Source organism: Psittacula echo (genome assembly GCF_963264785.1).
Source record: "Psittacula echo genome assembly, chromosome: 10".
Taxonomy (NCBI): Eukaryota; Metazoa; Chordata; class Aves; order Psittaciformes; family Psittacidae; genus Psittacula; species Psittacula echo.
This window is the reverse complement of record NC_137741.1, coordinates 21,238,951-21,261,688: the sequence shown is the minus strand read 5'-3', so window position 1 is coordinate 21,261,688 and position 22,738 is coordinate 21,238,951. Positions and strand designations below refer to the sequence as shown.

Sequence of the window (22,738 nt, the reverse complement as noted above, 5' to 3'; positions counted from 1 at the left end):
TGGCACATTGAGGGCTGTGAGGGCCAGCTCCCAGCAGCCAGGTGAGGGATGTGGGTCCTGGGGGTGTTGTGGGGTCTCTGTGTCTATCTCTGTGGCTGCACATCCTAATGGGAGTGGGAGGAAGAGCCTCTGCACGAAGCTGCTTTGTCCCCACCAGCCTCGGGGGCTCCTCCTGTTTCAAGCCTTTGTGAAGGTGAAGGATTTGCTGCTCCATTTGCTGCCTCTAAAGGCTGAGGGTGCTTCTGAGTGCCCTGGCCCCTGCCACTGATGACTTCTGTGATGAGGAGCCTCCTCAGAGCAGAGCCTCAGCTTGGGGAATGTCACCTCTTGCAGCCCCTTGACCTGCCTCTTCCCTCCTCTTCCTCACCAGGCAAGGCTCAGGCTCCCTGGTGGGGTCCTGGGTGCAGCTCCTGTCACCACACAGTAGTTTCTGCTCTGAGCATCCTTCACTCTCCATCAGCACATTATGCTCCCCGCAGGAATAAGGATATTTTTATTCCCAGCAAAGACCTAAATTCCCAGGGTTTGCTTCAAATGCTGCCCACATGCGCTCTGCATTACAGTGACAGGGGGTGCCTGTGGTCCATCCCTTTTCCATTGATGCCTCCAGGTAAACTTTCCCTGCAGGACCGCAAAGCTCCGTGAGGCAGATTCAATCCTCAATCATACCCTTTGCTTATGCTCTTGGGTATCAAAGGGATCAAATGAAACTCCTACGAGCTGTTTCTGTATTGCTCAGTTACTAACACCCGCGTATTGCTGGCTGTTGCCAGCCCTGTGTGACAGACCAGGGAGAGGGACAGGTCAGGGACCCCTCGCAGCCCTCAAAGCCTCAATCCACTGCAATTCCCCTTTCCTGGTTTCTCTACCAGATGTATGTGCATGGAGAGCCACGCACAGAGCTTCTCAGGCTCTTAGTGGGAAAACGAAGACTGACACCATTGGGAAGCTGACAGCAGGATGTACATGGCCACGGGATACAAACCCCAACATGTTCCCTAATTCTATGCTGCATTTAAGGGCAAACCACCATGGGCTCATCTCACAGGATGAGCTTCACCTGGCAAGGATCACAGGCAGGGAAAAGCAGAAAACGGGAAGTTCTGGCACAGATGGGACATACCCAGTGTTTTACCCAGAGCCTGAGCTCCACAAACACACTCCCATAGCAGATTGGGTCTATTGGTACCACCATGACTGAGGGTACAGGGAGAGGAGACAGAGAGGTGAGGCCAGTGTGGGGCTGCTGGTGGAGTCCTTGAATGAGATGGTGGGGTGAGGAGGGGAACCGGAGGAAGTGGAGGGGTCGCTCAGTGCATCGATAGCACCCACTGGTGAATTGATGTTTGCTATGCACCCCCCCATGCCATGCTCTGAGCAGGCCTCAGCTGTGGGGTATAACACTGCTGCATCTTTTACATCCCTTTTCAGCCAAGGGATGCCCTGATTCGAAGTCCAGGAAGTTGTAGCAGGAAGGAGGAGATGTAACAGAGGCCCCAAACCTCCCTGTGACTGCTGGATTGATCAGGCACACTGATGAGGACAGGGAGGTTAATACGTATTCTGGTGAATTATAACACTGTCAGCCTGTTAGCCGGGAGATGTCTCACATTCCCATCCGCTGGCATCTGCATGGATTTTCATGGTGATGTCTTCCCCTCCCGACCTCCTGCCAGGGAAAGTGAGAGGAAAAGCCTTGGGTTTACTGACTTTCTAACTGAATTCAAGAGAGAGACTTTTTATCCCGAGAAAGCTGATGCGAACTGTTAGAGACAAATAAATGGAGGAGCTGCCTCTGGTCTGGTGGCTCACAGGGAAGGGATTTGTCTCACTTTAGCAGAAGGACCTGGAGGTATGAGGGCCACTGGCTCATTCATCGTGCTGTGATCTGCCAGGGAGGTTGTGACATCAGAGCAATTAAGACAAACTTTAGTCTATAAGTTCATGCCTGCAACCTCTATACTTCAAAAGAAGACAAACGATCCCTCCAAGGAAGGAAACAAAGCCTTTTCCAAGCTGCCTCCACAGTAACATTTAGGACTTGCAGTGGTTTAGGAGGAGTTTTTCACCAAACTGGTTTTTAAGCTGCTGGTTTGTAATGAACTCCCTGAGCTTTGGGGTTTCTTTAGCAAAAGTTTATTTCTAATGCAAAGACAAGCAAACAAAAGCCCCAACCTCCTGCTCGACCCAAGTCCCGCACCCCAAACTTGCCTTCCACCGTCCTCCTCTCTTCGTCATAAGCATCTTAACACAAGGACTGACGGACTCCGTTGTCAGCCTGCTGTGGGAACGTGCTCAGAAAGTGCGGGAGTGAGAAACACACAGCATAGACTTTGCAATTGGTCTTCCCTTTACAGGAGCCTTTGCTTGACCCAGCTGCACCCATCATGCAGCAACTCCGATGCAGGAAAACAAGGGATCAACGTAGAGCTGAGAAAGGCAAGATGCTCCCAAGCAAGCCATGGACTGCTGTGATAGGAAGTAAAACCCTGCAGCCTGTTCTCCGGTCACGAGTTCAGGGGATGCTGCACGAGGCTGTGTTGTGGCTCTCAGCTTCTTAAGGGGAGGCACCACTGGGCATCTGAGAGGATGATGCTGACCTACCTAACTGGCTTTTACCCTGGAAGGGCAATCCCTCACCTCCTTGCAGGATGGGAATGTCCAGATACTTCTATTTGTTTGCTTTTGTTTTACATTTAAACCCAGTATTTAGTTATGTCTGCACTCAAAAGACAGCCAACAACTCCTTCAGGAAATCCTCTCAAGACTCATTCATAAAAAGACTTAACAGTTAAAAAATACTCTGGAGCCAGGAAATATACAATACATTCAATAACAAAAAAATATAGATATAAAATACTTGCTTTAAGGCTGTGTACAGTTTAACTGAAGATAATCTGAGGACATGACATTGCTCAGCAACAAAAGAAATGCAGGAAGAGAATTCCTTAATGTGGTGGTGAGGGAAAGGCAGCAACAAATATCCTGAAAGACTTTGTTGATGCTTCTAGAACATGTTTTTAGTGAGACACGATCCAGAGTGTGAGTCCAAAGCGTGGGGCTGGTGCTGCTGGTCCGGGATGAGCTGTTGTCACTGTGGTCCCTGGGTCGATCGCCGCTCCTCAAGCATCCTGCACACCCACATGGACACGACTTCTGCATTCCCATCGTTGTACTGCACGATGAATGGGTGGCCCTGGAAAGTGGGATAGGCAGAGTTAGCCAAGATAAGCACAACCCTTCCTGTGAAAACACATACAGATTGGGATTTTAACTTTGGGGAAAAAATACACCGGGACATAGAATCAGAGTGGAATAGAATCATTAATGGAGTAGTTAGTCCTCTATCAGTGGTAACCTTATGCCTTACCCCGCGTACAGGAATCCCTTAAATGGATGGTTCTACAAAGCACCTGGGAAAAAACCAATATCCCTGCCAGGTGTTAAATTCCTTTTGTTACTTGGTCATGGAGCTCTGCGCCTGCAGATGCAGCAGGACCAGGCTCTGCAGCACTCATGGTGTCTATAAGGGGAGGGATTTGTTCATGCACATACATGCTTGTACATGTCATCTGCAGTGATCAGTTGATATAGAAATGATAATACAACTGAAATAGGTCTTCCTGAGAAGGTATTGTGGGAGTTCAGCATGATGGGAAAAGGGATAACTATGAAATATTCTTGGCTATGAGTCACAGGGCTACTGCAGGCACTGGAAAACCGTGTCTCAGACCCCTCACAAAATCAGAACAGCATCTCAGGATGAAACAAAACCATGGCCTGCAATTTCAGCAGGCAGCTTAGGCAGCTCATGTCTCAATCTGGCCCCATTCCTAGAGATGGGAACATGCCATCTTCAGATGAATCTCAAATGAAGTATAAAAAAACCACAGGAAACCGAGTACCGCAATTACACAAATGACTGAAAGAAAGCAATCGCCAGGAGAAACCATCACAGATGATGAAAACCTCCACTCCAAATCACCCAAAAGCAGCTCGGTTTTTGCAACACTAAACTTCATAGCTCTTGCAAACAATGCCTGAAAGTAATCAGAGGGGGTTTGCTGGGGAGCCTTTGGGAAGGGTGATGTTCATGTGGGATTTTCAGGCACCAAGCACAGCACTGAACGGCAGCATCTGCACAAGGGGAACGAGCATGGGTCTGACGCAGGGCACGGGAAGCCCGGTGGTCGTCTGGGTTAGAATGGCACCAGGCAATGAAGCAGCACCAGGGTAAATAGAGCACAATAAATCCTCACAGCATCAGCTCCAAGCAATAAAACACTATGGGCCAGGGCCAGCAAACACAGGAGCCAGAGGAATAAAATATGCCATTATCTGCAAGAGTTATGGAGGAAGCGCAAGGTGCTGTTGCTTCAACTCTTTGGGATGGCTGGAAATCTCAGCTAGAACTTTTTAAGAAGAAATCTGAGATGGGGAGGGTCCTCCTTCAGATCTTACTGGGATCAGCTCAGTCGCTTTCCTGGTTAACCATGTAGATAAAAGACAAAAGGAATGCTCTGGATCCTGGACCCCAGGATCAGCCAATCTGAGCTGTAGACAGCAACTTTAAATCTGTCAGAGGGCTCTGAATTTCCCAGACAGGTAGCTAAGTCATGGTTTGGAAACTGGTCCACCAAAGAAGAACAACCTATCCAGAGGTATCAAAGTCCATTTGAGAGCTTTGAAGACAGCAGCAGGGAGTTCAATGCTACCAAGAGAAGATGGATGACTTTAAAATGAGGCATTTAAGTTCACAGATGCACTGAACAAATGGACAATGTCTTTTTCTTTCCAACACCTGGCTACTAAAAAGCTTTGGTCTTGAATGCCTAACATTAAGAACACTACTAAAGACAGACAGCACTCTCTTTTTTATCTCCTGTTCCAGACACCCCATGTCTGGGTTTCTCTGTTCTACTAAACAAACTCAATCTGAAATATTCCTGGTTCTTAGCTATAAAACCAGTTCAGGAGTAGGTATACAATCAGGAACCCAGGGACTGGCGTTTATTCCCAAGCTGCCACAGACTTTCCAGCGTGACCTTCACTAAGCTGCTTAATCTCCCTCAGCCTCATGGTTAAAAAGGGAATAAATGACTCTGCTTTCTCAGAGGAGTGCTGTCAGGATCAGTACAAGCACGTTATGCCCAGCACTTTGGTATTTTTTGGGTGCAAAAGGTGCCAGAGTAAGGTGAATGCTCATTATATGCACGGTAGCCTAGAAATAGCTGTTTTGCCTCTTAAACAACACAACATTCAAGGACAGCAGTGAACTAGGGAAAGACAATCAAAAGCCCACAGACAAGGGAGAGCAGATGCATTGGGGCAATTAGAAAACAGCTATTAAAGCCAGTCCGCTTTGCCATGAATCTCCTTTACGATGGAGAGACTCCCCGCAGAGGAAGACATCTCACACCCACTATATCCTTGTGTTTAAGCTACTCACAACATGCAAAGGGAAACTGCAGGCTATGCAAGGTTGAAAATGTCAGCTAGCCATGCTGCTCCCCCTGTTTGCTTTGTTTTGTGAGGTTATTCCACGGAAGCCTGGGGTTTTACACACTCACTTTTCTCCCTAGGAACACGTTTAACTTGAAACTACTCTTTAGGTTTCCCCTGGTTTCAGGCTATACTGCTCTAGTGAGGATTTTTCCAAGGCTGAAGGGATGCTTTGACTAGATTCCCTCCAAAGTCTCCAGCCACTGTGGCTGCACCAGCAGCAGTCTCCTCTTCATAAGGATACCCCAAAGGGTTCTCTGCATTTCGCCACTCTTCAGCACATGGTTCCCCATTTCCCCCTTTTTAGGCATCCAGAGTACTGCAAGTATTAACTCCCACAATCCAAACCACACACATCTCAGAAATCAGTGCCTTAAACTAGAGGTATCTTTGGAAGGAAGTATGGAAGGAAGGGGCAGGGAGATTCAATTGGAAGGGAAGGAAGAAACAAGGGTTAAAAAAGCCAACCGAACAGGTAAAAATCAAAGCTTCTAAGGGAGAAATGCAGCTGCAGCTCTCCAGGTCTAGTGCATGCCCACGCTATGGGATGGGGCTGGATGAACTGGCACTTCAACAAAGGAAAAAAACGAGAGTGCATGAGAGAGCATGGACATGATTCATAAATTCTGGTCCCTGAGTGCCTCAGCCACAAGAGAAGTCCCAGCCCTGACTTCAGCAGTGAGCAATACATTCTAAACCAAACACGAGCAACCTGCTGTACTTACAATATTCCTGTACAGATTTATTTGGCGTTGCAAGCTAACACTGAATAAAGTTAAGTGTGTGGAAGCCTGAAATGCATTCTGTGTTGCAGCAGCCCATTTCTCACTGCCCTGATGAAATCCCACTGTGCTGGTGTGGTGGGCACAGATCAGTCCTGCACTCACATACCCCTGGGCAGCAGCAGAGCTGTACCCATGCTAATGTCAGCAGGGACCACTGGCACTTATAGAATCATAGAATCCCAGACTGGTTTGGGTTGGAAGGGACCTTAAAGCTCATCCAGTTCCAACCCCTGCCATGGGCAGGGACACGTTCCACTAGAGCAGGGACACCTTCCTCTACACCAGGCTGCTTCAAGCCCCATCCAGCCTGGCCTTGAACGCTGCCAGGGATGAGGCATCTGTCCCCTGTGAACTGGCAAATAAAAGATGGATATTAAACCTTCCTTAGTAAAATCACTGCAATGGAGACTTCGTGCCCTACCAGCAATGGTTCAGCCGACATCTGAGTCTCAGGAACATGTAAGAGCTCATTACAGCACTGACAGACGTGATCACGGAGGGATGCACAACACCAAGGAAAGAAATGCTCACAAGAGGAGCCCAAAGGTATTTTGGGATGCTCCCATGACAGACCTGATGCCATCCCCAGGTGTTTCATATTGCCTCAGCCCTCTACCCACGTTCATTACAAAGCAGTTACCACCTTCTCACCAATTCCTAAATATTCATCCTTAAAAACACCTGGCAGTAAGTAACCCGACATACCCAAGCAGCAGAAAATAGGCTGAAAAGCCACCACCAAACTGCTTCCTCAGGTTTTGGGCTGCCTTACCCAGGCTGGGGTTGAGTTCAGCAGCATGCACGGCTCCACAGCGATTCCTGCATCCGATGAGAAGCATCCACCACTGAGTGCCCAGCACCTTGGAGCTGAAAAGGTCAGGCAGGACGGGGCCAGGGGTAGCCCCAGAGTGAGTGTCAGCCAGCCTAATTTTGTGTGTCAACCCTGAAAATTAGATAAACAATGACAAACCAGGCTTTTTAAATGAACTTGTCTCATCTCGTTCTCTTGATAAAGGGTACGTTTCTCCCGTCGCGGTGTCCCACCAGACAGGTTAACTCTTTCAGAGGGGAGCACCTCGCAGAGGGTGATGTAAATCATTTAAATATCTGACATGAAATTAAAAGGGCAGTGCCCCCCTGAGCGCACAGCCCTGGTAATTCAAACCCATGGCTCACAAGCCATCAATCATTTAGCCCAGTCAATTAAATTGCCATTATTCAAGGGTAAAAGTTCCATAATTTTACCTACCCTTAAAATTCAGCAATTTGCTTTCATGGCCTTCACCAACTGGCCTGAGAAATCTTAATTTCTGACAATAACCCACCCAGAGCTTATTGCAACAGACTGTACATCGCATCCTTGGTAGGACACAGACTCATGGGCCTTTTCCAGCACCAAGTGCCCACATGCAGCTCTGCCCTGGATCTGCTCACTGGCACTGCTGGTAGGAGCAAGGCTGAACTGTCCAGGGGAGACCAAAGTCCCCCTGGGACCCAGCCCTACAACGCAGTGAGAGCGAGTCCATCAAACTTGCCCTTGGCTTTCTTACAGTTGGATCACAGGATGGTTGTCGGGGCACCCTGTGCCAGGGCCTCAGCACCCTCACAGGGAAGACCTTCTGCCTAAGAGCTCATCCCAATCTCCCCTCTGTCAGTTAATGACTACATGACACCCAAACATAACCACAACACCCAGCAGATCAGAAATGACAACAGAAGGCCTCATGCTTACAGAGGTATGTCAGGAAACATGCAGCACTGCTGTTGATTGCAACAGCGCCATACTTTTAATGTTCCCTTTTACAGGAATCCTCCCAGACTGTGCAGTTAAAGGCCTGTGCTCCATTTATTACAAAGAGGCACAGACAAACTGTGCATTTCATTTAAAAATTTGAATTCAGCCTAACAAAACCCATAATAAAAAGACCCCAACTGTTGCAGCCACAGACTATCAAGACAATGGCAGCGCCCTTAGACAGCATTTCAAATACAGTTTATTAGTGTGTGATACGAAAAGGGTATTTTTATTGCATGATATAATGCAATGGGACCTTGGGCGCTCTGCAGAAGGACCTCGCACTCAGAAGTGTAATGAACCCATAGTCCAAAAAACATTATACTGTACATTAACCTATCATTAATGGCACATTAGGGCTAGGGGCATTGCACGCTTGCTGGTCAGGGCTCCATCAGGACAGTATGGAGGAAACCACAGTCTTCACAGGCTTAAAACAAATACAGAAAATAAATATTACTGATGGCTACAGGCTGCTTTAAGGGAAGCTCCCTCTGCTTTACATGTGATTTTGATGGTATTTTTTGAAGGGGAGAGAGAGAAGACAATCCAACAGTATTAGAAATGGCACAGCACTGCATTGGCATTGCAGCACTGAATGTCACCATGGCGCATCAGATGCATCCACACAGTTTTTCCTGCACAAACACAGCACCTCTGAGCACTGGGGCACCTTTTAAGAATAAAAATGATCCTGGAAAATAAGAACTTGGCTGAGAAATGGTGCACCACGGTTATCCCAGCTAGTTCTCCCATTGCTACCCATGTGTCTATGCCATTTACAGCTCTTCTAATTAACTGAGGGCACATACTCGAGGGGAAATTCTTGCCCATTCACATGTTTAATGGGAACACAAGTCAGAGCTCCAAAAGGACAAATACACATCTCAGCTCTGGAGCTGTGCTACCTTCCTGGGACGCCTGGAAACACAAAGTGCTGAGTAACCCAAACTACCCCAGACTGACCCCCTATCCCCCTGCACTGACCTCAGCACGTGTAAGATTTCATCACTTTACCACTGCCTCCAGTAGTGGAGGATTTTACATCTAGAGCTCCTGCCTCCAAGGACAAGCCAAACTAAATGCTGCTCTAATTATCTGTGCCAGCTATCCACAAGGCCAATTTCTGCTCCCACAGCCAGGAATAGCAGCGAGGAATCCTCAGGCCAATACTCTATCGCCGACTCCCAAAACATTGTTAATTCACAGGCACAGAAGGTGTCAGAGTCCTCCTCAGGGGCTGCTCCATGCAGCAGGCTTCCCTCCATCACTCACTTATAAGGCTGGAATGGGGTGAAAAATGTGAAGGTTTCAAACACTCACATCAATCCATGGAGACATGGAATACACACACAGGTGAAAAGACCCTGCAAGATGCTATTTAACTGTGATCTGGCTGCTGTATGTCTTGGCTTACTTTTGCAATCTTAGGATGTGTTTTGACCACAGCAGGCAACCCTTTAAAGGCAAGGGTGAGCACCTGAAGTCTTGAAACAGCACTGACTGGGAGGCTGAGCATGCATGTCTGGAAAACATGCACCCAGTGTCCCAGAGCTACAGCAAGGTCAATTCTTTCTTTGAGAGACATTCTTCTCCACAAATGAAGCCTCCTTGTCTCTTCCACCTGCAGCGATGTCCCTGAATATGTCAAACCACAGCAAGTTTAACCATAAAGTATCAGCTTTTCCTACGTACTTGTATGGCTCCCTTTGATCTGGGACCAAGTGTTACTGGCCCAGTTCTCTCTCCCAGTTCCTATCCCCAGAACAGTGACTATTCAGGGCAAGGACTGCCTCTCGCTGTGCTTGGTAAGGAATTCAGCATCCCTGAGAGCCTGTTCTCAGCTGGCTGCTGGAGTGAAATTGCCCATAGCAGGGGCCAAAGACACTTTAATAGGTCTTTGGTGCTTCACTAAGTCTGCAGGTGCCTGCAAAGACACTGGTGGCACAGGGATCCCCAGGGTCCGAAGACAAAAGCACCCAGAAAATAATGTTTTCAGAGCATTTCTCACCCCTATGAGGACATCACCTGTAGCTCCTGCCAGCTTGGGCAGCAGAAAGCAGCACATTGTCTAGAGAAGGGTGAGGGCAGCAAAGAGGGCAAAGCCACACCGATTGGTGGTGTTTTCTGGGCGGAGATGAAGGAGGGACAGGAACACATCCATAAGCAAAAATCAAGTAGCATTAGTCCCCTTGAAGTTTCTGCTCTCATTTCTCATTCCTTATGCTGTGCAGATAAAGCACAGCCCCAGCCTGCTAAACAGCTCCATGCAGAGTGGCAGGAAGTGGTGAGTTTTGTTTGTTGCACGGCCTCTCTACCATACACTGTAATTAAAATGTTGATTACTAAACAGTTTAAATATATGACAGACAATGCAGTTAAAGCCTACAGTTAGGTCAATATGTGATTTAGATTTGCCATTTAAAAACTCTCATTTAAATTTTGCATACATTAATCACTACCATACTTCAATGTTCTGATATCCACCTGACTACACTATTAAAATAAAACTTGCTGCCCCAGGGAAATCCTACTTATTCTTAATTGTTTCGAGGCTTTGATGGGCTTTTAATCTAAGATTAATTTATGCAATTTTAAATAACTCTTCTTATGATTAATAAGCTTGAAAATTAAAAGGAGTCTAAAGCAATTATAATGAGCATTTGGTCATAACCTCATTAGGAGAAGGAGTGAAGGATACAGCTCTGGAATTCTTACAAGACTACAATTTAAGGTTACTTTCAGAGGAGTCAAACATAGTTCTGAAATTGCAAAGGCAGATTAGCCTAGGTCAGTGTTAGAACTATGGCTACCCAGATTAGCACGCTAATGATTTTATCCCTCTGATGATATTTAAGATAGTGAAAAGATCATACAAAATGAATTAAGCAAAGATAAATGGATAACACTACCGAGCAGTGAAGACTTGGAGCTGTATTTCCTGTTTACCTTTTTTTTCTTGAGAAGGATTCCTTTTATGTGGTTTTTCATTACCATCATCTATTTGTAGATTAACTTTTTTTACCAATGCACTTTTACTTCTTATATGACAAAGTTAATTGCAAATGATTTTTGGCTGGTTCAGTAATTTTGCTGAGCCACCAAAATTCTGCTGCAATTTACAGAATCTGCTTTAAACCATGGCAGTCCCCAAGCTTATGGATGGACCAAGAGGAAGAAGAGCTTAATTTAAACCTGAAAACCTCAAGAGGAACTGTCCACACACCACTCCTCAATTCCCATTTCTAAACAGCAATACAGATCATTATGATGATGATATTAATACTAAAATCCTTTTTTCAACCTTCTTTTGGGCACTGGCCACAGCCAAACTATGTGCTGGCAGCCCTAAAAACAGACTTCAGAGATCCCTTGTGCACCTGACTGATGTGTCCAGGCTGGCAGCTCATCACAAGACTCAGGGTCAAGACGCAATGTTTTCCAGGTCAGATCATCAGGAATCAGTGCAGCTCCACTCTGTAGCATGGACCTGACTTCAGACAGCTCAATCCCCTCCTACTGCAGGACCCCAGGGTGTGCGTACATGGATGTGTCTGATTTTTGCTGGTCTCTTTCTGTGGCATAGAGCAGTCTTAAATTTACTACAGAGTTTTGGTTTTGGCTGTGGCACAGAGGGGTCTATTTGCCCATCTGCAGATCATTCTTTCCACAGCAGTTTTGCTTTTGATATTTGCTGTTAAACGGGTAACTGTCCTTGGCATGGCTCTTGGTGCTTAGCTGACAAAACGAGCTCACTCCCAGCAAAGGTATTCTTTTTGTGATGACTCTTACAAAAAACTAAGGCAACCAAAATATGATTGGAGTGTGCTTTTGCAAGTGCTGCTGAGGTTAAGAAGAGCTGCAGAAGAGGAATAGAGAGAGTGGCCCAAGGCTGATAGGAGTATGTCAACATTAGCAAGCTGTCAACAACAGAAGCAGATCCGCCGCATGAAATGGTTGGTGCAACATTTCAGGGATGGAAGAGGTTTTACTTTTGACCAGCTCTGTTCTTTTCTGCAGACACAGCACCCATTAGTAACTGGAGCTCATTAGGTGTGTGCCTACAGTGCATCTCCTAGTTTGGTTTAATCTGAAATCGATTCATGAGCATCAAGACCTGTCTGCGATGAGAATGAAAAAGTGGTACCTTTGAAAGAGCAGGAGACTCACACCCAAAAGGCAACCTGACCTGATCTCTAATGTTAATGGAGATGCACCTGCAGAACGTATTCAACTCATATCTCATGCAAGCACAGGACTACTCTCATTGACACCAAAGACAGCTAAGTCAGACATTAAAAGCTGATAGAGCATTTTCTTCAAACAGGGACTACGTGTTTCCCTGGACTGGAGAAGGAAGGTGGAGAAAATGTTTTTCACCCAGATCTTGGAGTAGAAAATGCTGTGAGCATACGCATGTATGCATATGCATGTGTGCTCGCACAGCACACAAATAACAACAATTAACAAAACTAAAAAACCTGGAAAACGATCTGGTTGGAAGCAAAAAGGGAGAATAGAACAGCCTGCACTTCGCTAGCATTTAATGGTGAAGTGCCTGCAAATGAGCAAGTCGGTTTTAGAAGTGCTCCCTACAATCACATTGCAAGACATGCCTACACACTGACTGCATCTAGTGCAAAATAACACCCCCATGTTTGCCAGGATTACTGAAAAGAGCGAATAAAGCAAGTGTTAAATGATCTAATATGAACACACTGTCAAATCAATCCCATCTCAGGACCAGAAAAAGCACAGGTAGGAAACGACACCCAAAAAACCACATGGAGTCTGGCTGAAAACACAGAGAAGGTGGCAAAATACATCACCACTAGTTGGCTTGGTAAAAAACCCATTAAAACCTCCTCTGAATCTCTCACAAGGTCACTGAACAAACGACCGAGGCCATGAAAACCATTTACATGCTCAGACTTGTATTTTAATGCCACTGTTCCCTACCAGGAGCCTTTCCCCAGTGGAAACCCGGTCTCCCTCCAGCTATGCAGGCAGACGCCGGTGTAACCGTCCTGATTTACATCAGCCGAGCGTTTATCCCAGCATCTCCCATTAAACCCAAATGGGCAGATGCACGTTGATGGGACAATGAACTTTTCCACGGCTGCGGCTCGTCGTGCTTTGCTATGGCAGCCTTAATAACCGCGCGCATTCCCGTGCCGCGGGACAGGAGCGCGAGGAGCCGGCTCTGGAGGACAGGCCACAGCTTAAAGAAGAGAGAAAGAGGAAAAATACCCCATCATGTTTAATTTAAAAATTAGAAACTGGAGCAGACTGTGAGCACAGAGGTTGATTGAAACAGAATTTAAATTCCTGTCAAGCCCATTTAAACACAGGGGCCCTTCATAGACAATTAGCTGCTCCCTGTGAATGCTGAATAAAGTCGGGCCTGGTCACTGTTAGAAGAGAGCAAGCCTACTGTGAGGAGCTGGAAAAAAATTAACTAAAATGCGGCTGTATGAAATATTCAGCCTCCCCAGTTTATTACAGGGGTTTGGGAAGTGTAAACAAGACAAAAATCGATTCCTCGGTGCCCTCCAATCAATCCCCCAAAATGGTTAGGGCATCTGTTTCTGCTAAATTTTGTTTACTCTGGCAGATTTGCCTTAATTGCAGTTGTTTATCTCCCATTGTCCCCGGGGCCCTAATCTCCCGATTACTAATACTTAACACTCATTTCACATCTAAAGCTACTTCTAATCCTCAACAGGTTTCTGGGGCTCTTAAAATTATTGAAACAAGGGAGAAGGGAGATGCAACCTCTTTGTGAAAGGCACATTTTCTGATCTGCTACCAGCTGGGCCCAATCATCACCAGGGATGGCTGCAACAAAGGTGCTAAAAGGCTCTTTCACAGGCACTGCTGCTCCGCCGGGAATTCTGCGGATAAAGAAGAGCTTTGATGGGCGGAAAAAAAACCCACCCAGAACAAGAGGGCTATAACAGTCCAGCCAAATAAAGTTACTGTCATAATCAACTCCTGTCAATCACAATGAAAATCCAATTAAAAATCTTTCAGTGCGGCCCCTCTTAAGTAGAAAAATGTCCCCTATTTATATGCGGGGTTTTTTTTTGTCAACCACACAAATTAGAAAGTGGTATTAATTGATTTTTTACTACTTTAGGCCCTGATCCTCCAGCTGAATTTCTGTGGATGCAAGAATCAACCGGCACAAATCTGATTAAGGGATTTGAGGCATAATGCACGCAGGTCACTAAGAAGCCATATCTCTATCTCCTGCTTTATACTCGCTTATTCATAGGCAATTATTACTCTTATTTAATACTGCAGGAGCTAATCGGGATACAGACCCACAAGTAGCTGGTACTACACAAATGCCAGCAGTTTTAAACTATGCAGCATGTTTGAATGAATTTTCAATTCCAGTTTCATTATACAAATAAATATCGCACACCGGTTTCAACAGTTGCCTCTCAGAGCAAATTCCTCGATGCAACCGGAATGAATGGGAAGGGCAGAATTCTGGGAATTAAAGATACAGCTCTGACTTTGGAACTGTTTAGAGATTAAAAAAACCAAATACAGAGGGAAGACGGCTAACATAAAAACACAAGGGCAAATGCACATGTTCTCAACATAAGTGCAAGATGTGCAATTCTGCTACCAAAGTGAGTGAGATGTAAATATTTGCCTCTCTGCCTGGAGAGCTACAGAACAACCAGAAGTGCCAAGTGAAACATTTGCTCAAATTAAACGGCAAAGCCCAGGAGACCCAAGTAACCAAAAATATTAACTGTATCACCCTAAGCTGTTGCCAATTTGTTTTTTGCCCAATTTCTTTAGATTTTCAACACTTTTTGGAGTGAACTCAAGCTCTTTCTTTCCTCATTTCACTGGAAAGCACTAATATATTATGCAGCTTTCAGGGCATGTTAGAAAGTCAGATGTTCACATTTGTGGTAAAAAGTCGGTGGCTGTATGAGCAAGGGACTGCAGAAGGCAGTGGATGAATGTAACGCCTTCAAACTCTCCACACACACAAGTTAACCATGTCACAGTCTTAGTCTTCTGTAATTGCTGGTTTTAGTGACACTGATTGAATGTATTTCTCCATTTCCGGAGCTGATATCCCAAGTGATGAAGAAGAACAAATCATACCCCTAAGGACAGAGACAGCTTCTTTTGTTTTGGAAGATAGAGGGAAGGATCCATAACCCACCTTTTCCCATTCCCGCTGAGTGGGGAATAGGTTGAGCAATGCAGCCACTTGAAAGAATATATATTTTTTTTCTCCAATTCTTAAGCTACCTTGAGCAAGGAAGATGAAGAACACACAGTAGCAAGCACATCCTGAGCCCTGGTGTGAAATCCTAGCAGTGCTGAAGTCAACGTAAATATTGTCATTGCCTTCAATGTACATCCACTGTATGTCTGAATTGATAGAGTGAAGATACAGTTTAATATCTATCATCTATATTTAATGGTTGGACTTTATGATCTTAAAGGCCTTTTCCTTCAACCTAAACAATTCTACGACTCTATATTTACAGCAACTAAAATACCTGGCTCCGTACTTTTTTCCTTGGGAAATCAGGAGCCCTTCCCTTCACATCTGTGGTGTCTGTCAGAACTTCTCCTTGTCATGGGGTGAATAACTGGGATCACTGTGACAGAGGAGAGTCTAAATGTTTCCAAACAAAGCTATCCATCACGGGTCCAAACACGGATGATTTTATGCTGGACAAATCACTGCTGATAGGAGATTCTGCACTGGTGGAGGACAAAAAAACCCTAATGATTGTAAGTAGGCAGAGAGGGAAAATTCTTTGCTCACCGTGATCCAGCAATGATGCATCAAAATCTAGATAGGTGCAGACAGAAAACATTGATCTGTAAAGCTGTCTTCGCAAGATTTACGGGATGTGATTGTGAAAAGCAGACTGCAGATGCCCCTCTGGTCTTTCCCAAAAGTTAACACCAACAAAACACCCCAACCTGTAGTCATCTCAGCTACTCAGTGATGCCACTGCTATAATGCAAAAGCCAAATTACCTGCTGGGGGAAATCCGATATTGACAAACCTAAGTGGAGGTATTTTATTGGCTTTATTCTGAAGGTTTGTATGAAAATCCAGGTAGGATTATGCTGATCCTTCACTTGTTTGTTTAAACCACAGAAGTATTTCCTGAGAGTTACAAACACAGCGAGCTGCAAACAAGTTTAACTCTACCTGATAAGATGTGCTACTGCCCAGACCCTATAGAATACAGTCACTTAAAATACAGCTACATAAAAGTTCTGCATTTTTAATTTCTATATTTCAGAGTCTATAATATCTGGACACATATCTTACATATTTAAACACAAAAATATATGATCCATCTGAAAAAATGACCATTGTAGCTAATAAAGATTAGAATCCCTGGTCTAAATGCCATTCCTGAAATGGAAAGAGGGATTGCCGAACAGAGGAACATAGGAATGGGGTATTTCATAACTGAAAGAGGCTTTGAAATAAAAACCCCAAAGAACAACATCATGTTTTCCATCAGATCACACAGATCATGCACAATTTATCCTGCAACCTTCTAAATGAATGAAACACCAACATAAAAAGCATCGCTAATTTAAATTTTAAGGAGAAAAGCTAGTAGTTGTGTTTGGAATTTGGAGACTCAAACAAAATTATTAGAGCTGTGCTAAAGCAACCGAGTGTGGAAAGTGAGGGAATTCTTGGCCAAAAGCATTGCCTCTCCCTGCCCAATATTCTCCTTGAGAAAACCAACCAGCATCCTAAAGTCTTAAGAATCCATGGAAAAGCATAACAGAATAACTGCTACATGCCTGACTTTTGGTATTTCAAATGCAATTTCTTTAAGTAAATCGCTTTAATTTAAACAGCCACATGTAGCAGGGGGCAGTTCAATGCTGTACTAACAAAAAACTCAACCAGACTTCAACAGTTCTGCTGGCTTTCTGAAAAGCTCCCTCAATCTGCAAAATAAAAGGCCAAGCTTCCAGCTAAAGGAGAGATTTTAAACAATTACCAAAGCAGGATAGTGATATCATAAAGGCAATTTCTGCGCTAGCTTGTTTTCTGAAACTCTCTTTGCCTCTGAACAGCTAGAACAGATAATAACTATTAGTAAATCAAACTCCTGCAATATCCAGCTGTGTCTCACACATTTACATACAGATAGAATGGGTATATGTTTTTAATATGTATGCGATACGTACTTTTACCACAGCTGAAGTGCATGCTACAAAGGAGGAGGAGAATGGGAATGGAATCAGCATGAGATAATAAAGTGGCCTAGATAAAGTATTAGCCAGCGATTGATCTCAAACAGGGGATGTTGCTTCTCTCTGACCTGATTACTTACTATGCATAGATTCCATTAAATAGAGCTTAGAATGGAAAGCTGCTGAAAAATACCGTAAATACAGTCAGATCTACAGCTTCCTGAACCAAACCAGCCTGTGGATGCCTCCCGCACACTCGACACGAGCAGGAGTTTAAACCTCACCATACCTCCACATCCCAATTGCTAAATACACATGTATGTCTGCATGTTCCTGGGAGCCAGGCTTGTGATGCCAGGAAACACTGTGGTTTAGATGAAGACTGGAAGTTCATGGGAGGAAAAAACCAAAATATACAGAAGAACTGCTGAGATTTTCCTTGTTGGAAGGAGAGAGAAGAGAGACAGAGGAATGTGCTAACATTGTGCAGTCTTCCCTGGTGCTGAAACAGGAGCATGTTCAATTTAATTGACTGTATGCCTTCCTCTTCTTAAGAGGGAACAAACTGGAGACAAAAGAGCAGACACTGTAAGCACAAGGGTCGGAATAACCACCAGTGAATTATAAAGATCATTCATTTCCCTGGATGGAACATTTTCCCCATTGCTTGGTGAAATTACTTTGGGTTTGCTTCTGTGGAACAAGCCCATTCACCAGAAATACTTGGAAACAATTAAGTAATTGTTCTATAATGTATAAAATTATTTATACACAGAGAAACTGATGTTCTATCTTGTTTTGTGGATGGGTATACAGAAGAAATGGCATAGCGACCGAGTGTGAATGCAGAAACCTGATTTATGCCGGTTGTTCAGGGAATTTGGTATTCACTTGCACAAGAATATCTATGGTAATAGAAACCTGACTTTGTGCAGGAATTTCACACAGACTTGGCTTTGGCCCTATTTTCTGACAAAATGTGCTGCAACTTCTATAAAAAAAATAAGGGCTTCCTAACATGACAGACAGGGTAAATCCATCGCTGCTGTAACCCCACGACTTCACTGGAGTTGCCAATCTGGCACTCCAGGTATTGTGAGTCGGCTCTTAAAATGCATTTAACAATTCACCGAGTATCAGGAGAGTAGAAAAAGATTGATGTTCTGTTCCCTTCCTTTTGCTTTCAGTCTTTAATTATACTAAATTGGTCACAAAATAGTGACTTTCAGTATGGGTAACGTCCACAGGGGGGAAAGCCTGTGCTCCACTGTTTTGTCAGAAGCTAGCAATGATTATGGGTTACACCTTTCATCCTTGCTAGTACATTTCTTCTACATAAAAAAATTCCACCAAACCCAATGAACAAGGTGAAATCCTGCTCTCATTAAATCAGCACTAGCCTGACCTTGATGAGGATTTCACTGATAGTAGCTGCATCACTCTACCCACTTCAATGGTTAGCAGGGAGATGTCCATCAAATGACAACTGGGGTTTCAGAAATGGATGATGTGGAATTAAAAGAATTCTAATCGTGGTGAGCAATTCTACAATTCAGAGGGTGTTTAGTAGCTTTTGTTCTGGCCCTGTTTTCCAACAAAGTATGGTAAATTATATATACATATGTATGTACAGATATGCTGTCTGTATACAGACATATTATGCTAATGTATATATGCATATGAGTTTTATAGATGAAGTGCTCCTTCACAAGACTGGGCAAGTGCAAAAAGGCAAAGGGCTTCATTGAAGAGCAACTACTGAGCTAACAGTGAGTGTAACAGCAAAGCACAGGGTGCTCTGAGCCCATCAGGAGGGAATTTAGGGCAGCGTATGAGGGTCAGCCACACTGCAGGCAAGGACTGGGTCACTTCTTTGTTTCAGCAGTGCTTTACCTCATGCTTTAATACATGTAGTTGCAAGTTCATTTGTAACTGAAGAGAAAGTAGCAAGAGCGGAAAAATGCATTAAACAAAAGATTTTGTTTAAAAAGTAGGAAGGGATTTTTTTGTGTGTCCCCCCCCCCCAGCCTGCTACAAATTCAAAATTATTTTCCAAAATACCTCCTTTAAAGGGGACCAGCACACTCCAGGGCATGTAGTTGTAAAGATAAATCTGTGCACTTCCCTGGTACTGCAGGCACTCACCCTTTGGCCTCATGTTTATGACTCTACACCCTGGAGTGGTGTTATTGCTTACAAACATACATATATACTTATGGGGGTATGTGCGATCTGTAGATGTTTTATTTATAAGTGGCAGGCCTATTGCATCACTGAAAGAGGCATTTACAAACAGATATAGGTTTTATGAAACCCTATTCCATTGTTTTAATAGCTAAGCTATCCAGCCATAGCATAATAGTGCACAAGGTAAATGTGTCTACATCTCTAGAACCTGTTCCAAGTTTTCTCAGATGTGACTAACTGCAAGAATTTCCCAACCATCAAAAGTTAATAAAAAAGACAAAATAAGGCAGTGCAAGCCTTTTGTATGACACACACACCACTACCAAGTGGAGGGGCTCTGATAAACTTTAAGGCCTCATTTTACCAAGGTATTTAAGCAGGTGCCGAACTTCAAATGTAGATCTACTGAAGTTAATATCCTTAAAATGAGATTCACAGTTAAATACTTTACTAACCAGCATCTGAATTGAGACTAGTCTGGGTTGTGAGATACCTGCCCCAGGGCATCTTCAGAGATTAGCCTTTAACTAGAGAATAGCTGCAATAGAAACACTTGTTTATTCTACTTGCAGTTCACAGCATATAAGCAAGAAACAAGACACCAACATGTCCTTCTCTTGTTAAAATCTGTTAAATTGTTCCTAGATATTTAATGCACAGAAATTCTGATGATTTTACATAGGCCTCCAAGTTGCAGGAAACACAGCATATAAGGAAAAGTAATTAAATATTTAAAAATCAAAGATATTTGATGTGAGTCAGAGGGGACCACAACTCTTACCTACAATAGAAGTTCCTGTAAATATTTGGTTTGATACAGTATTTTCCTAGCTGCTTAAAACCAGTCAAAACAGCACTCTGCACTGAATGCACAGCCACAAGGGACCAGTCTGAGAGCATGTACCCTATTATTGCTTTACTGAAAGAAAAAAAGGACAATTGCAAGGCAAAGAAGTGGTCTCTGAGCTCAGATTCCACCACCGAGAGGCCTTCTACCGACAGACCAAAGCTATGTATTAACCCAATCTTCTGCAGCCAATCTGATTTCATTTTACATGAATATAAGTGAAAACAGTGGCTCCTGCATCTCATTAAAAAAAAAAGGACTACTTTGACCACATCCTCTGTTTTCAATCTTCTGATTTTGAAAGGTTAAGACTGGCAAATGATGACAAAGAGTGACCTACATTAAGCTGTAATCCCTGGACATACAAACTGAAAAACCCTGTGTATTAAGCATCAAAATGGTTTTGACTGAACCTTGACACTTGGTGTGAAAGTTCTGTATTAACTCCCCACATCACAAGTGAAGCTTTGGCCATCACAAAGGTAACAGCAAGATACCCATCAGTGGAATCATCATCATTCTGCCTCTGGTCTGTGTGCTTCCTGTAAATATGTAATTGCTACACAAGCCAAGAAGAGTTTAGATCTGAATTTGTAAATGAAGAAAAGTGCAGAGAAGAACAGATACACTTCTACATACATGAATAAAGATACTGAGGGGCTCTGAAGTTTCACTTACCATTAAATCTTCGGGTGCTGGCCTTTCCTTTGGTTGCTTTTTCATGCTATGTGTATAAAACAAAACGTTCATATGTAAACCACTGCTCATTTATTCCACTTGCATAAATATTGAAGATCTCTTTTAACACAGTGAAGAATTTCTATGTATTTCTTAACTTAATCATGTGCCAATGGAACTCAAGGGTCCTAACAGCGGCCAAGACGTTAATGGATTTATTCCTTCCTGCCCATCCCTCTCTTAAGGGATGTAGGGATCTACACTGTTTGTAACCATGAAAGTGTGTAAATACAGAGATCATTGAAAAGCAGTCAGCTCAGAAGGCACAGAAAGCTGATTCTCATTTTGCTAGGGATTATTACATAGCTCAACACCAAGTATTACACAAACAGGTGGGAAATTTAACTCTACCACTAAACAGCTTCAGGAGCATGCACAATACCCTGGGGTTTCTACCTTAATTTTTTCACATTTATTTCCATTACACTGCAGGGTGATAGTTCATTACACAGCATTAACCTGTTTATAAGATCATGTTTCTCATCCAAATAGTCCTAGTTTTCTGTGCAACAGGTGCAATTAGCCATTGAAGGCTGTGCTTAGCTGCATGAAGGAACACAATAACATAGCACAGAGGTGACCATCAGGAGCTGCCTACTGACTAATTGGATTACATCCAAACAGCCAGTCTTTATGGCATAACCAGCATAAAGTCTGATACGCCGTTCTCTTGACATCTCTAATACGTATTAGGAATTGATTGCTTAAATATAGTTTCCTCTTATTCACCTCATTTTTAAACAGCAATGCCTCTCATTAGAAAATACAGCCAATATAACACTATATCTAAAATCTGTGCTGTACATTGGAGGATTAACAACACAATTTACCTCCCCTTCAAACAGCTCCAAGCCCCTCAAATAACGCAGCATTAGCAAGTGAGCGAGCTGTCTGACGAGTAGGTTGGGAGCAGTTCTAATCTGACAGTCCAAAGTAGCTGCATCCCCAGGGAAAACAAGGCTATTAGCCACCATCAGTTATGCTTCAGTTTGACATCTGTGGAAATTTTAACACAGGTTATCCCTCCCTCTGCCTCAATGAGAATGGGTTGGTTTTTTAGAGAACAGTCTGTCATCGATTTGTTTTGGAGGATAAAAAGCACAGATCTCCACATCACACACACCCGTCAGTTGTGCTGCAGAACCCTCCAAATAGTGCTGCTCTTTGTAAACTGAAACTATTGAAAATGGAGGCCTACGTTACACAAACTTTAATTATTTAGTTGCTTTAATTACCTGATCATCAGGCTGCTTTTTGTGCCTGTACTGTAACCCACTACATTGGTCCTGAGAGGTATTTTCTGTGTTATATATTCTAAATTCAATTTATTAGGTGACTTTTGCCACAGTGGCTCTGGCACAGAGAACCTGAAAGTACCTTGAAGCCTGACCTATAGATCTACATGAGGCCAAGGGCTGCAAGGACACATCCCTGCAGCAGGATTCCCTCTCATCCACCGGGCTGCAGCTCCCAGTGCCACACACTGAGATGGCTCCATCTGATTTAGCACAGCTGAGCATCGAGCCCTGGAAGCACACGTTCACAGAAGGGATGCTTCTCCATCAAACATGTATTTTTGCAGAATTCAAGCTTGTTTCTTTTTCCATACACAAATGGCTACTGCCCCTCCCTCCTTTTTTTTGGGGTGGGGGGGATGCAGTAGTT

General features: G+C 44.0%; 1 protein-coding gene across 2 annotated transcripts in view; it reads right to left on the bottom strand.

The window, feature by feature from the left end:
• Positions 1–2,618: 2,618 nt before the first annotated feature.
• The window catches only part of MAP2K5 (mitogen-activated protein kinase kinase 5), a 122,532-nt gene continuing 102,412 nt past the window's right edge, over positions 2,619–22,738 (bottom strand). For both annotated transcript variants that reach the window (XM_080626543.1, XM_080626544.1), the window contains 2 exons: positions 21,014–21,059; positions 2,619–3,196 (listed from right to left, as the gene is read on the bottom strand). In XM_080626543.1, the coding sequence (XP_080482669.1) occupies positions 3,092–3,196; positions 21,014–21,059 (151 nt within the window). In that variant the 3' untranslated portion in view covers positions 2,619–3,091. The remainder of the gene's footprint in view (positions 3,197–21,013; positions 21,060–22,738) is intronic.